At 36.8% G+C, this 17332-nt stretch overlaps 1 protein-coding gene and 1 non-coding gene across 2 annotated transcripts in view; one reads left to right on the forward strand and one right to left on the reverse strand.

Moving 5' to 3' along the window:
* The window catches only part of LOC132528171 (24-hydroxycholesterol 7-alpha-hydroxylase), a 67840-nt gene that overhangs the window by 34557 nt on the left and 15951 nt on the right, over positions 1–17332 (reverse strand). The window contains exons 6-7 of the mRNA XM_060164207.1: positions 11941–12048; positions 6571–6661 (exon numbers count right to left, since the gene is read on the reverse strand). Coding sequence (XP_060020190.1) covers positions 6571–6661; positions 11941–12048 — 199 coding nt within the window. The remainder of the gene's footprint in view (positions 1–6570; positions 6662–11940; positions 12049–17332) is intronic.
* Positions 3730–3833, forward strand: LOC132528355 (U6 spliceosomal RNA). Its single transcript, XR_009543224.1, has one exon. It is a non-coding gene; the product is annotated as a U6 spliceosomal RNA (small nuclear RNA).

Here is a 17332-nt window from a genome sequence, read left to right on the forward strand (position 1 = left end):
TCTTCTCTATGTGAGTTTAGCATTGTTGCCTCCAGTGCCTGACAGCATTGTGTTTTCCTTGGCAACTCTGATACCAAGATGCAGTGAGCAGAAGTGTTTAGAGTCCTCCCCTGGGATCGATAACCAGTGCACGGCACTCTGCTTGACACCTATTGAAAATTATAAGCAATAACCTTTTGGAGGTACGCTTTGATTAGCAGCTTCAGTCTGATGTTCATAACTACAGACCAAGAATGAAGGAGGCAGCTATAACAACGAATTGAGAAAGATACCAAGGACTACAATAGTGCTCAGAACAGGTTATTAAGATGGACGGAAGACAGAGTCAAGAATCAACAGAATGACCTTCCCCACCCTTCCTTCCATCTGTCAACGCACATATAAAAAGATACCAAATCCCATTCAATCATTTAGAGAAAAGATTAATGCCACTATACCAACACAACCAAATAAGATTCTCCTCTAAAAAAATAGTACCCCATGTTACCGGCAGAAATATTTCTTTCATATATTAAAAAGAGATTATCAGTTCCTCTCCTACTAGAATATAAAATGAAGCCTGCTTCATAATCATGATAGTTTTTTTCAAGGAATAAAGGACATAGTCCAATTTCTAATAAATAAAAGGTAGAGATATTGATGCAAAAAGACAACAATGGGTAACCAGTAACAGGTAAAATCAATTTAGATCTAGAAATACCCTTTCTTTATAAACTCTGCATAATAATTCTAAATTTTTGGATTGCGTTCTCTGGAGAGATGTTGACCTGGCTTGAATACCTTTATCTCATTATTTTCTAAAGAGGGCAAAAGATTATCTAAATGCCTGAATAATTCTCCAATAGAACACTCAGAGAAAAGAACTGTGTCTGAATGAAAAATGTAGAGAATGAGCAAAGCAGATTAACTGTGCTACACTGGGGTGAGATAGTGAAAGACTTAATAAAATGAGAACTTCCAGAGCAGGACCGATCTCTGAGCTTGTAAATAATCTACAGCTATCAGAGGTATCTCCTTCCACCTGCTGAAGCTAGGTGATAAACGAAGACAGAATGACTTCACACAAAATCTCCTGGGTTACGGTGTCACAAGACACACCTCAGGTATTATATAGGCAGAAAATAATGGAAGGAATGTAGCCTCCTGGGAAACCTCTCGGGGCCAGATATCAACCACCCAAGTTTCACCCTTGTCTTTGTGCCTGGATTAGCGGATTGGAAAGTAACCAGTTGTGAGCTCCAAGATGACACCATCTTGGTCATTAAGGCCAAGGGGAAAAGAAGACAAGAAAATGATATATTTGGAGTGGGTTTCCAATGAAATCTCCTGCATTTATAAACACTTCCTTAGGTAATCTACATAGATTCTGCAAGGTCAATGGATGAGAAGTGGTTTGTGAAAAGCTCTGGCATAATTTAATGTCTTCTGAGTTTATTCCAGGATTTTTTTTTTTTTTTTTTTTTTTTTTATTCCGGGATTTTTAAAATCTGGGCCGGCAGAGGAAAATGAGGCTATGTAAGCAATTTCCTGTATCGTGCGCCAGAGCCGCCAAAACCTCCAGATTAGGTTCATGTTGTCCGGCTAGCAATGGGAAGGGAGAGAACTTTTTTAAATAAAATAACTTTTCTCCATTCATAACTCCATCGTAGTGGCCTTGGCTCTGCTACTGATCTCTTTCTTCAATAGTTTGGTCGATATGTGGCATAAGGGCCAAGGCTCCATCACAGACACAACTTTGGCTAATCAGTCATCAAGCCCTGGCAGGCTGCAGAGGGGTAGCAAGAGTGAGCTTCTTCAGTGAGCTGGAGGGACTCAGGTCTTTCCTATGCCATGATAGAATCCTCCAAGGACGTTGCTATGGGTTTCCTATATGGTACTGGGACACATCCAAGCGGATAAAAGTTGAATACATTATAACATGGGTAAGAGATGACTACAGAGAAGATTTCAAGGATAAATGAAAATGTTTAAATGCAACGAAGTAAAACTGATGAACTAATTAAAATCATGCAAACAACATGGAATGTGCCTAGAACATCATCACAGGATCTGAGCCTCATTTATCACTCTGCTAGTTTTTATGCTTGTTTATAATTATGAGCAGAGATGAAATCTTTTCTCACCACTGCATGGTGAGTGTAGCCATTAAGTTAGTGTCACCAGGTAATAGCATCTGGTCACTTGACAGTGTTGGTCTGTCCCCAGGCGGGATTGCTGCTAAATCAGAACACAGTGGTGTCAAGAAACGTTATTGGTTGGCTCTGAGTAAATTTTCTCTTTTATCCCAAATCACACAATTAGTGAGTGACAGGATTGAAAGTCATGAATCAAATTTCTGACTTTTATCCAGGGAAAATTTTGTAGTGTGTCTTTTATGATCCACAAATCATGATTTTATGTAAGATAGGAATTGTTTCTCTGCAGGTGCATTTCTGTTAACTAACCTGATTCCTTGTAAATTAACAGAAAAAAATTTACTAATTTTTCCCTTAAATAAATGTGCAATAAAACTGAATGGCCACTAAAAACCAAAAACAATACACACATGCAAAAAAAAAAAAACAACACAAAAACAAACAAGTGTGCTGTATATGCTACCCTAAATTAACACAAGAAGGTGAAAAGGGCCAAATGCAACCAGTTTAAAAATTGAAATGCATTTTTATTTGTTTTTGTTTGTTTTTAAGTTCGAATGACCTTCTGCTGGTGGGCAGATACTCACAGTGGGAATCCTAAATTAGAAAAGAAAATTGCTTGAAAACACAGTCCAAATAGGACCCAAATGTTAATGCCTGTGAGAATTCTGTGAGAACACAGTGAGGCCACACCTGCAGTCTCTAACTCAAACCAGCTCTTCCTCTAGATATGTGTTTTCTAACACCTAACCATCTTCAAGTCCTTGCTCAACATCACCTTTCCAGGAAGGTCAACTCTGATCCAACTATTTAAACCTACCACTTTCCCCCCATTTCTGGCACCCTTGATCCTCCCTAATCTGCTCTGTTTTCTTTTTCACATAGCATTTATCAACATAAAATATTTTTGGAATTTACTTATGTAAACAAACAAACAAACAAGAACAACAAACAGCAATAATAAGAAACCCTGAGCAGAGAGGAGAATCTGATTTCCAGAATTACCACATTATATTATTTTAAATGTCCAGCTTTAAATTGGACAAAATGTAAAAATTGTAAGACACATGACAAAAAATATGAAATATGACATGCAACAAGGACATATAGTCCACACAGGGAAAAAGCACTCAGTAGAAACTATCCCTGAAGAAACTCAGACATTGGATTTACTAAAGAAACACTTATAAATCAGATATTTTAAATATATTCAAATAATTAATCATGTCTAAAGAACTAAATAGAGAATATCGATAAGGAGATAGAAATTATAAATAATAAAGATTGCAACAGAAATAAATGAAATAGAGAACAGAAAATCAATAGAAAAAATAAGATCAAACAAATCAATAAAATCAACTGTTAGTTCTTTGAAAACAAAATTGATAACCCGTTAGCTACACTGACCAAGAGAAAAAGAAAGAGGACATAAATTACTAAAATTAAGAATGAGGGAGATGTTTTCCTAGTGAGCTTACAGAAATAAAGAAGATTATGGGGGAAACTAGGAACAGTTGTATGCCAACAAGTTAAATAACCTACATGAAATGGATAAACCCCTAAAAAGACACAAACTCCAAAACTGACTCAAGAAGAAATATATAGTTCTCACTTCAGCAGATTGCAAAGATACAGGGAAGATTAACATGGCCCCTGTGCAAGGATGACACTAAAATTTGTGAAGCATTCCATATTCTTCTGGTGATGTAATGTACAGCATTGTGACTATAGTTAATAATACTGTATTATATATTTGAAAGTTGGTAAGATAGTAGATCTTCAAAGTTCTCATCACAAGAAAAATATTGTAACTATGTGTGGTGATGGATGTTACCTAAATTTATTGTGGTAACCATTTCCCGATATATACATATATCAAATCATTATGTTGTACATCAAAAACTAATAGGATATTGTATGTCAATTATATCTCAATTTTAAAAAAGAAGAAATAGATAATCTGGACAGACCTGTAACAAGTGGAGAGATTGAATTAATCAAAAACTTCTCAAAAAAGAAAATTTCTGGACCAGATCACTTCACTGGTGAATTCTACCATATGGTTACAGAAGAATTAACATCAATCCTTCACAAACTCTTCCAAAAAATAAAAGAGGAGGGAAATACTTCTAAAGTCATTCTATAAAGTCAAAATTATTCTGATACCAAAACCAGACAAAGATATCACAAGAAAGAAAACTATAAATCAATATATCTTATTAATATAGATGCAAAATTCCTCAACAAACTGAATCCATCAACGTATATAAAGTCATATGTTTTATATGAATTACACACCATAACTAAAAATTTATCTCAGGAACGCAAGGGGGTTCAACATCTGAAAATCAACTAACTTAAAACATCAACATACAAAATATAATATTATACTAAGTGAAAGAAGCCAGATACAAAAGACCAAGTATTCAACAGCAGCTTTCACCCTCAGACTTATTTTATAAGGAAGTTGGGCAAAGTGTCCGGGATGGGCTCTAGCGGTGAGTATTGAGGCTAGAGAGATGCTGAGTTAGAAGTTCACTAAAAGCGTCTTCAAAGAAGGAAAAGGTAATCTTGTAATAGAAAAGAGCATTATAGGGACTTCCCTGGTGGTCCAGTTGTTAAGACTCCGCGCTCCCAATGCAGAGGGCCCTGGTTCAATCCCTGGTCAGGGAACTAGATCCTGCATGCTGGAACTAAGACCTGGTGCAGCCAAATAAATTAACTTTAAAAAAAAAAAAGCAAAGAAAAGAGCAAAAGAATGGGAGAAATGCCATACTCAGTCTGATTCTTATTTCATGCACTTTAATGTCCTTCCTTTGACAGGATCCTTTGTATGGGCACATGGGTATCTCCCTTGATATCAACCTCCAAAGATCTGTGGCCTTCACTCACAATATCTAAATTCTTGAGCTGCTACATCTTATGCTTCAATTGATCTGAACTGCTTCTGTATAAGCAGGGAAAAAACGTTTGATCTTTTATAAACTGAAAGCACTGATATACTATAGCTAGTACACCGGTACTACTACTTGAAGGAGAATTTTTCTGTCAGAGGAGAACAATAGGTTCTAAAAATAAACAAGAATATAGAAAAAGGGGAAAAGTTTTGTCTTCCTCCACTAGAACTGTGTTCAAGAGTTCAACATTCAAGCACAGTAGAAATTTCAATTAATGTAAGGCTTCTGTTGTGGCCTTTGGGTCAGATAGGCTCCCCATATTCCCCCAACCATCCCTATCACTACCTTTTTATTTCTTAAAGACCAGGAATTTGGAGAACCCTATGTCAGGAGCAGACTCTGCTAAGATAGAGCATGTGATGATCAAGAACACATTCCCTTTGTCATTTGTAGACACGCAGGCAGGCACATTTCCATTAGCTTTGTAGACGTAAGCTCCATACAGGCAGGTCACCTCTTACATCCACCAGTGTACCTCCAGAATCTCACTTGTTAGCACCGTTGGTACTCAGTGATTCTAACGCTCACCGTTTCTGTGAAATACGACCTAGCATCTGGTGATTCACACCCAAGGCTCAGAGACAGTATGGCTTCAATATCCATGTTGGCCAAGCCAATTTGATTTTTGGTTTAACTCAATAAGAAGCAGTCAAAATAAATTGAAAAATCCAATAAAATACATTCAGCAATCATGAAGGAGAGGAGGGATAATTGTTCATTGGCATCACAGTCTTTTGTCTTACTGTTGTGTTCTTCCAAGAAAACCAAGTCATTTATTATTTTTTTACATCAGAATATATAATTTGACATATTAAAGGGTTTAAAAAAAAATCTACTCCCAAACAGGCCAATTTATGCTGAATAAACTAGCGGAAACGTCTCCATTCAAGCTTATTTCTGCTTTTTAAAACTGACGATAATGGATGAGCCCAAATCTGGACCAAAAAGGGCAAGGTAGCAATCTCTACCTGCAGTTCTAACCCACTCAACCTCTAAAAACTGTAACTTTGAAAATAATTCCTTTGGTGCTGTAGCCTTACCTGACATCCATATCCCATTAATACTGTTAAGCAGTACATGGAATATGCACCACATTACTTTTATAAAATCTGGAAAACCCTGAATTCCAAAATTATGACTTGTAGTTCAATTGAGGCAAGGGGCTAAGAGATTAGAAGAAAAACCCGGTGCGTTATACACTTATGTTTAAATAGGGAATTTAGGCAAGTCACGATCTCTGTTTCATCATTTGGAAAATAAGGGAGTTGGTCCAGGTGGCTTCTAAAATCCTTGACAGTAATTAAATTCTAGGATCCTACCTGATCAATTTATATCCTGAAGCACATAACAAATTATGTTCAATTTGGACTACTTTGAAATTCTATTAAATTATGGGCATTTAACTTTGCCCATAATGTGTGACAAGCACACATTATTAGATATCTCTTCAAGAATGCAATTTAATTCAGTTTTAGTACCTGCTGTGCCAAACACAGATGATATGCCTTCCACAATGGTCCTGTGGATATTGGGATGAGAGAGGACAAATGCAAATGTCCAAAATGCAACCTTAAAAAGAAAAACATATGTCAAAACATACAACCTTCTTTGAACGTGAACAAAAGCATACATAGTATTAGCCACAAACATTTAAAAGAAACAAGGAGATATTTAAACTAAACTTAAAAGCATGTTAGTAGAGTATCTTTGAAAACAACTAGATTTTATGAACAAAAGAGATGTTACATATCTCTAAGGGGTCAAAGTTATGATTTTATTCTGCCACTATAGTTTCACAATATTGTTTATATAGAGTAAACTATTTTCACTAAAAAAAATGGGAAAAGCAGGGTGTTTTATTGTACTAATATACAACATAAAATATTATATAAGCACATATTAGAAATTTAGGAGCAACAAATTATGACACTTAAGAATGTTAGTCCAAAACAAAGGCATTTTTCAAGATGTAATTCCTTGAAGTATAAATAAATTAGCAAATCATATATTCTGCAAATGAAACATGGTAATTTTAAATAAGCCCCAGAAACTATATCTAAAATCTTATCAACTAAATTATGAGAGTACTTATATCAAAACTAGGGTCCTTTCATACCCTATTGAAAAAGGGTGCTTGCAAGTTTATAGGGTATTACTGAACATAGTATGTTTGCAAGTTCTCACTCTAGACCAAACAAAATTATTTCATATCTTTCCTCATTGTGGTATTATAAGATAATATTACACTGCTAAACATCAAAGACATACAGATGGCTAACAGGCACATGAAGAGATGCTCAATATCTCTAATTACTTGAGAAATGCAAATCAAAACCACAATGAAGTATCACCTCACACCTGTCAGAATGGCTATCATCAAAAACTCTACAGATTACAAATGTTGGTGAGGATGTGGAGAAAACGGAACTCTTGCGCACTGTTGCTGGGAATGTAAATTGGTGCAGCCACTATGGAAAACATTATGGAGGTTCCTTAAAAAACTAAAAATAGGGGGCTTCCCTGGTGGTGCAGTGGTTGAGAGTCCGCCTGCCGATGCAGGGGACACGGGTTTGTGCCCCAGTCCAGGAAGGTCCCACATGCCGCGGAGCGGCTGGGCCCGTGAGCCATGGCCACTGAGCCTGTGCGTCCGGAGCCTGTGCTCCGCAACAGGAGAGGCCACAACAGTGAGAGGCCCGCGTACCGCAAAAAAAAAAAAAAAAAAAAGCAAAACTAAAAATAGAACTACCATATGATCCAGCAATTTTATTCCTGGGTATATATCCTGAAAAAATGAAAATACTAATTCAAAAAAAAATACATGTACCCCAGTGTTCACAGCAGCACTACTTATAGTAGCCAAGACACGGAAGCAACTCAAGCGTCCATCAACAGATGATTGGATTAAGAAGATGTGGTACATATATACAATGGACTATTACTCAGCCATAAAAAAGAATGAAATACTGCCATTTGCAGCAATGTGGATGGACCCAGAGAACAGTATGCTTAGTGAAATAAGTCAGACAGAAAAAGGCAAATATTGTATACCACTTACATGTGGAATCTAAAAAATAATACAAATGAATGTACATGCAAAACAGAAACAGGCTCACAGATATAGAAAACAAAATTGTGGTTATCAAAAGGAGAGAGAAGTGGGGAAGGATAAATTAGGAGTATGGGATTAACAGATATAAACTACTATGTGATAAGATAGATAAGCAACAAGGATGTACTGTACAGCATAGGAAATTATACTCATTATCTTGTAATAACCTATAATGAAGTATAAGCTGAAAAAATACTGAATCACTATGCTGTACACCTGAAACTAACACAACAGAGTAAGTAAACTATACTTCAACTAAAAAAAATTAATTTTCCATTAATTCAGGTAGATATTTTTGCTTCTATTTTTAGGTTACACATTAAAGGAAACGTATCAAATCATTAAAAGAAGATTGGGTCCCTTTCATCTGCTTTCTGTAAACACATATTGTGAAAGAAATTTAATCTTAGGAAAACCAATCCTGAAAAGACTCAGACAACACTGTGTTACTTAAGTCTTTCTGTCTCTTGTGAGGGACTGTTAAACACCTTTAAATGATCCCAATACTCCCCTCTGTGGTCAAAAGACGAAGAACAACGGTCTGAAAGGAAGTGCTTGGACAAAGCCAAATTCAATACTACTCATTGTTTTCCCCTTTATGACAGTAAACTGATACTGTGGGCATAAACATGGTGCTGTTTACATAAACAAAGTGAACAGGAGAACTGAGGCCTCTATCCCAAGATCCACTTTCTGTGGCATTTTCCAGATTAGGAAAGGCTTACCCTAGAGATCAACTAGTTCATTTTTACAGAGGAAACATGCTCAGACAGCTCTCTTCAACATGTCTCCCCACGTGGGCCCCTTCTATACTCTCTAGAGATGGAAGTGCTGAATTATTGGATTTAATTAATAAGCACTCCATACTCAATCCATCATTTTTTTAACTTACTTTATTGAAGCTTAGTTGATTTATAACGTGTTAATTTCTGCTCTACAGCAAAGTGATTTAGTTTTATATATATATATTCTTTATCATATTCTTTTCCATTATGGTTTACTACAGGATACTGAATATAGTTCCCTGTGATATACAGTAGGACCTCATTATTTAAAGACTCAAGAGTTCATGTTGGGGAAAATATATATCTTAGTGATAGTACATAGATGTTTCAGTTACACAAAAGAGGGGTTTAGAGTTTTACGTGGTTAATTAGAGTTTTAGAGATTCACTAAAATTGGGTAATACCTTATTTTAAAGCAAACTCAAGGAATTCAGTTAAACTATAAATGGTTGTGCAATGGTGTTAGTTACTGTTTGATGCCTCTTAACAGATCTCTCTTCTAAAAATCGATATTATATTCTACTTAAAATTTTTGAATTAAAAAATTACTCTTTTAAAAAGAAAAGAAAGGCATATAAAAGAGTAACCAATAAATGCTGCAGGAATTGAGAGTGAGGTGGGGAAGTCACTACTGAAAGTGTTTAGAAAGAGCTTCAGAGAAGCAGATTAAAAAGGTAAAACGTCAGCTTTGAGGTTCGTTTGGAAAAGTTTTCTTAAAAAGTACATTTGGCAGCCAGGAATTTCTTGGGACTTGGAAATGGTTTTCCCATAGAAATAATTTCATAAATCGTGGTTAATATCTTGGGCCAGTCCACCGAAGTTCACCTAGACTTTGGTCTCATAACAGGGCTTCCTGGGGCCTTGTACCAAGCCTGTCTGAAGCCTGAGCTCTGAGTTCCGTGGTCCTAGAGACAGAGCACAGAGTAGAAGAGAATGATCTAGGCACCAGGAAAGCACAGGCCCCTGGCAGGGCTTCTGGCAGCTCTCCTGGCCGCCTCGGGAGATCACAGAAGCCAGGACAGCAGTGGTCACTCCCACCCTTGGGCATTTGAGAGGTCAAGTTCTGGAAGCCAAGGCAGTTCATTATTAGTGGGCCATTGAAAGAAATGACTGATTGAAACCATGGTGTTACTTTTTATAAGAGAAGAAAGCTAACATTTATTGAGCCAGGGACTGTTAGCCCCTTTCCACTTCTTAAAAATATAATCCTCATAGTATCCTATGAGGTAGATAACATTCATGCTATTTTACAGATAAGGACACTGAGGGTCACAGTGAAACACTTGGCCCATTGTCACCCAGCCGTGGGATCTGCCTTTGGACCTGACTCTAAAGCCAGTCCAGGGTCTCTGCCCACACACCAGCTGCCTCTTAGTGCCAACAAGAGCCAGCAGGATGGAACTTCTGCTGATCATCAGACACTTGCTTTCTGCAATTGACTTAAATTCTTTCACACCAGTGCCAGGAACAAATTCCAAAAATCTGACTCCCCCTGAGTCAGATCAATGAGGCTTTGTGTCCCTTTCTTCTGGGGGGGGGGGCCTTTCTAATGAGTTGTTGAAAATTAATCCTGTGACAGGAGTGGCTGTTTTGTTGCTGCTTTGGGAGTTGTTTTGATATTTGCCTTTTAATTTAGCTTAATCAGTTTCCAAGAAAACTGTATAAGGAAAAATCAGAGAATAATATTAGAGATACCTAAAGAAGAGGAAAGTGTTAGACTACTTTTATTTGCCCATGCCAGATGAAATACGTATTTTAGTGGCTGACACACATTTGAGCAGAGAAGCCAGAATTTCTATTTCTGCTCTGTTACCCAGTTAGTGTATAATGGGTTAAAGACAACTAGAGTATCAGTACTTAGAAAGCCCTCTACAACCTTTATAAGAGGAAGGAGAAACAAATAATTCTTAACACATCTTATTTCTATTTGTTAGAAAGAAAAAAGAAAAAATGAATACCTTTATCATTACAGATAGGTTGAAAGTTCTTATTTAGTAGAAAACAAATACATAAAAAGTTGACCCTTTAATCTCTCAAATAATTTAAGTGCAGCTTAAGCTGATAGGAAATCCTCCTGATGCAGGAAACTGCTGTGCATCGAACATGAAGTGCTAGACAAACCTCGTGGCTGTATTCTAGTTCATAACAGCTTAAAAAAAAAAAACCAGTTCAAAAATCCCTGCTCTCTTTAGAAGTATCGTGAGTTCCAGTGTCACCAGCTCCATTCATGGGGAAGCTTACAGGACCACGATGCCAAGCAATGCAAACAGGAATGGTGCATAGAAGGAGAACGGGTTCAGGGGTCGACAAAGAACTCATGAGCACTGGGTGGCAGCTGGGCTTATCTCGCTAAATCCTCACAACAATCTCGCAGAGAAATGAGCGTTACCGTTTATTAAGTACCCGAGTCTCAGACCATACTAGGAGTCTTATGATCCCTTTTTTACCAATAAGGAAATGGAGGCTCAGCGTGTTCGTTACCTCCATGAGATTCTATGGCTATGGCTGGGATATCTGGATTCAAGTCCAATTCTAATTGAACTATCCGTTTACCTACTCTCTCCCCAGTAAATGTCTGGGGTCAAGACTTACTTATCTTTGCAGCACCAATACTAAGCATGTTGCCTGACATGGAAAGTACAGAAAGTGCTGCATATACAGGTGTTGTCACAACTGACCCCAAAGTGCAAATGTTTCCCTTCACCTGTTACATGCTGCCTTTCAAAGGGCAGAATTCACTTCAGGTCTCTGCTTTGCCTCCTTTGTGATCTTATCAGATTTCCTTAGGCATTCAGTTTTGTTTTTCTATCTCACAACCAAATCCATTACAGTATTTTTCTTCCCCATGATAAGAAGTGAAAAGAATTAAAAAAAAAAAACAGAAAGAAAAATGAAGGGAAAAACTGAAAGTACAGTAGACAGAAATGCAATCCTTCCTTTACTAATATACTTACAGGGACAGCATTGGACAGAGAAGCCCAAAGTAGTAAGAGCCCATAATTGGGACTCTTCTGTTCATTTGTTTCCATCTCTAGGAGATCCAGCAGAGCCTGCATTACTGTCTGTTTAAAAGAAAGAAATATTGTCAAACCAGAGCTATGTGACAAAGACTGATGTTAATAAACAAAGATCATGCATTTTTCTTTAATCTGAAAGCTACTATTTTTGCCATTCTTAGGTTTGTGATTTCAGGCATGCTAAGGGATTTACATACTTACTGGTAGTATAGTAATTGGGAGTAGGGACTCTGGGGTTCAACGCTCTTACTGCATTGGTTCAAATCCTGGCTTAATTTTTTAAGACTTATTTTTTAGAGCGGTTTTAGGTTTACAAGAAAATTGAGAGGAAAGTACAGAGATTTCCCATACAAACCTTACCCCCACCCAAGCATAGCCTTCCTCATTATCAACATCACTCACCAGAACGGGACATTTTTGACCAAGGAAGAAACGATTTTGATACATCATCGTCATCTAAAGTGCATAGTTTACCTTAGGAGTCACTCTTGGTGCTATAAACTCTAAGGGTTTGGACAAATGCATAATGATATCTATTATCATTATAATGTCATACAGAGTATTTTCATAGCCCTAAAAAATCCTCTATGCTCTGCCTATTCATCTCTCCCCACCCCCTAACAACCACTGATCTTTTTACTTTCTTCATAGTTTTGCCTTTTCCAAAATTTCACATAGTTGGAATCATACAGTATGTAGCCTTCTCATATTGGCTTCTTTCACTTAGTAATAGGCATTTATGGTTCCTCCATGTCTTCTCATGGCTTGATAGCTCATTTCTTTTTAGCGCTAATACTCTATTCTTTGGATGTACCATAGCTTATTTACCCATTTACCTACTGAAGGGCATCTTGGTTGCATCCAAGTTTTGGCAATTATGAATAAAGCTGTTATAAACATCCATATGTAGGTTTTCGTGTGGGTGTTAAGTTTTCAAACCATTTGGGCAAATACAAGGAGCACAATTGCTGGACTGTATGGTAAGAGTATGTTTCATTTTGTAAGAAACCTCCAAAAAGTCTATACCATTTTGCATTCCCACCAGCAGTGAATGAGAGTTCCTGTTGTTCTACAACCTTGTCAGGATTTGGTATTGTCTGTGTTCCAGATTCTGGCCACTCTAATAGGTGAGTAGTGGTATCTCATTGTTTTAATTTGCATTTCTCTGATGACATGTGATGTGGAGCATCTTCTCATATGCTTATTTGCCATCTATATATCTTCTTGGGTGAGGTGTCTCTTAAGGTCTATTTTTGGTCTGCTTTTCCATTGGGTTGTTTGTTTTCCTATTGTTGAATTTTAAGTGTTCTTTGTATATTTTGGATAATAGTCCTTTATTTTGCCAATACTCTCTCTCAGTTTGTGACTTGTCTTCTAATTCTCCTGATATTGTCTTTTCACAGAGCAGTTTAATTTTCATGAAATCCAGCTTAATAGTTTCTTTTATGAATTGTGTCTTTAGTGTTATATCTAAGTAGGCATCGCCACACCCAAGATCAACTAAGTTTTTTGCATGTGAATGTCCAGTTGTTTCTGCACTCTGTTGAAAAGTCTGTCTTTGTTTCATTATATTGCCTTTGCTCCTTTGTCAAAGATCAGTTGACTATATTTAATGGGGTCTCTTTCTGGGCTCTCTATTCTGTTCCATTAATTTATTTGTCTATTCTTTTGCCAGCACCACATTATCTTGATTACTGAAGCTTTACAGTAAATCTTGAAGTTGGATAGCATCACTTCTTTGAAGAACTTTGCTCTTTTCCTTCAACATTGTGTTGGTGATTCTGGGTCTTCTGCCTCTCCATACAAATTTTAGAATCCATAAAATTTTATAACTTGCTGGGGTTTTTTTTACTGGGGATTGCATTGAATCTATACATCAGGTTGGGAAGAACTGACATCTTGACAATACTGTCTTCCTATCCATGAACATGGAATATATCCCCATTTATTTAGTTCTTTGACTTTGTTCCTCAGAGTTTTGTAGTTGTGCAGTTTTCCTCATATAGATCTTGTTTTGTTTTATATATATGTAGGTATTTCATTTTTGGGAATGCTAATGTAAAGGGTATTGTGTTTTTAATTTCACATTCCACTTATTCATTGTTGGCATGTAGGAAAGCAATTAACTTTTGTGTATTAACTTGGTATCCTACAACCTTGCTAAAATCACTCACTAGTTCCAGTAGTTTTTTGGTTGATTCTTTTGGATTTTCTCTACATATGTTCACATCATCTGCAAGCAAAGACAGTTTTATGTCTTCCCTTTCAATCTGTATAATTTTTATTTCCTTTTCTTGCCTTATTGCATTAGCAAGGACTTTCAGTACTATGTTGAAAAAGAGTGGTGGAATGGGACATCCTTGCTAAAGGGGTTCTGGTACCAATTTCCAATGTGTGTGAGGGGGGTTCTACACACCACAAACAATGCTTGGTTCATCATCTGGGTGTCTTATAATTCAGCTCAATTATAACACTATTTACCCAAAGATAGCATCATGTTCCACAGGCTAAGGGTATAGTCCCACAAGACTCTGCCCTGCTCTTCAGATGTCAGCTGCAAGCCCGGGTTATTGCCTGTGCTTCTGACTAACTGGCTAAGGATTGGAAGTTACACAGACCCCCTCCTTGGATTTCAGATGCCAGTTGCAAGTCCAAGTTGTTACCTGTACTTCTAACTGACTGGCTATATAAATCAGAGGTTCCCATGAACCCCCTCCTCAGATTTGATTAATTTGCTAGAGCTGCTCACCGAACTGAAACATTTTACTTATTAGATTACTGGTTTATTATAAAGGATGTGATAAAGCCTACAGATGAACATGCAGCTGGAAGAGATGTGTAGGGCAAGGTAGGGGTAAAGGCCAAGGAACTTCTTTTCTTTTTTTTCTTCTTTTTTTTTTTTTTGCGGTACACAGGCCTCTCACCATTGTGGCCTCTCCCACCGTGGAGCACAGGCTCCGGACGCGCAGGCCCAGCGGCCATGGCCCACGGGCCCAGTCGCTTCACAGCACGTGCAATCCTCCCAGACCGGGGCACGAACCCGTGTCCCCTGCATCAGCAGGCAGACTCTCAACCACTGCGCCACCAGGGAAGCCCCCAAGGAACTTTTGTGCTTGCTTGAAGCATGCCACTCTCCCCAAATCTCCAAGTGTTCATCAACATAGAAGCTCTCTGAACCCGTCCTTTTGGGTTTTTATGAAAGCTTCATACATAGGCATGATTGATTAAATCATTGGCCACTGGTGATTGCTTCAACCTCCAGCTATAAATTTCCTTCTAAGCATTATTTTCACTACCTCCCACAATTTTGATAGGTTGTTTTCTCATTTTAGTTTGTTTCAAAATATTTTAATTTCTTATGAGAATTCTTCTTTGATCCACGTGTTATTTAGAAATGTGTTGTTTAATCTCCAGGTATTTTGGGATTTTCCAGTTATCTTTCTGTTATTGATTTCTAGTTTAATTCCACTGTGGGCTGAGAAGAGACATTATATGATTTCTATTCTTATAAATTTGTTAAGGTGTGTTTAATGGCCCAGAATGTGGTTTATTTTGGTGAATATTCCATATAAGCTTGAGAAAAAAATATGTATTCTGCCGTTGTTGAATTAAGTAGTCTTAATTAATTATATCCAGTTGATTGATGGTGGTGTTGAGTTCAATTATATCCTTGTTGATTTCTGTCTGTTGGATGTGTCCATTTCTGAGAGAGGGGTGTTGAAGTCTCCAACTGTGACAGTAGATTCATCTATCTCTGTTTAAAGTTCCATCAGTTTTTCTCTCATGTAGTTTGACACTCTGTTGCTAGGTACATACACATTAAGAATTGTTATGTCTTCTTGGAGGACTGACCTCATTGTCATTATGTAATGTCCTTCATTATGCCTGATAAGTTTCCTTCCTTTGAAGTCTGCTCTGTCTGAAAGTAATATAGCTCCTCCTGCTTTCTTTTGATTGGTGTTAGCACGGTATGTTTTTCTACATCTGTTTACTTTTAATCTATATTAAATATAAAGTGTCCTTATATTTAAAGTGGGTTTCTTGTAGACAACATATAGTTGGGTTATGTTTTTAGATCCACTGTGACAATCTTTGTCTTTTAATTCATGCATTTAGGCCACTGACATTCAAAGTGATTACTGATATAGCTGGATTAGTATCTACCATATTTGTTACTGTATTCTATTTGCTGCCCCTATTCTTTGTTCTTATTTTTGTATTCCACCATTTTCCTGCCTTTTGTGATTTTAATTGAGCATTTTATATGATTCCATTTTCTCTCCTTTCTTAGCATATCAAGTTATACTTCAATTTTTATTTTTATTAGAGTCTGTAGAGTCTGTAATATACATTTACAACTAATCCAAGTCCATTTTAAAATAATACTGTACCACTTCACAGGTAGTGTAAGTACCTTCTAGTAACAAAATAATCCTAATTCCTCCCTCCTGTCCCTGTATCATTTCCATCATTCATTTCACTTATACATAAGCACACATAAGTACACATACACACATGTATATACATATAATATACATATAAGCATATATAATTGAATATATTGTTGCTATTTTATTATCTGAACAAACTGTTATCAAGTTGATATCAATTTGAACTGTTAGATCAATTAAGAATAGAAAAAATAAGTTTCTTTTTCACCTTTACTTATTCCTTCTTTCGTGCTCTTTCTTTCTTTATGGAGGTCTGAGTTTCTGACCTGTATCATTTTCCTTCTCTCTGAAGAACTTCTTTTAGCATTTCTTAAAAGGCAGGTCTACTGGCAACAAAATTCCCGCAATTTTTGTTTGTCTGAAGAAGACTCTATTTCTCCTTCACTTCTGAAGGATAATTTCACAGAGTACAGTGTCCTAGGTTGATGTTTTTTCCTCTCTCAACACTAAATATTTCACTCCACTCTCTTCTTGCTTGCATGCTTTCTGAGGACAAGTCAGATGTAATTCATATCTTTGTTCTTCTATAGGTATAGTGGGGTTTTTCTTTGTTTTTTTGTTTGTTTTTCTCCCTCTGGCTTCTTTCAGGATTTTTTAAATCTTTGATTTTCTGTAATTTAAAAATGATATGCTGACGTGTAGTTTTTTTGGTGTTTACTTGATTGGTGTTCTCTGAGCTTCCAAGATCTGTGGTTTGGTGTCTGACATTAATTTGGGAGAAATTCTCAGTCATTATTGTGTCAAGTATTTCTCCTGTTCCCATCTCTTTCTTCTTTTTCTGGTATACCCATTCCATGAATGTTACATCTTCGGTAGTTTTCCCACAGTCCTTGAATATTCTGTTCTATTTTTGTTTTTTATGTCTTCGTTCTCTTTGC

This window comes from Lagenorhynchus albirostris, chromosome 10 (assembly GCF_949774975.1).
Source record: "Lagenorhynchus albirostris chromosome 10, mLagAlb1.1, whole genome shotgun sequence".
NCBI classification, from domain to species: Eukaryota; Metazoa; Chordata; class Mammalia; order Artiodactyla; family Delphinidae; genus Lagenorhynchus; species Lagenorhynchus albirostris.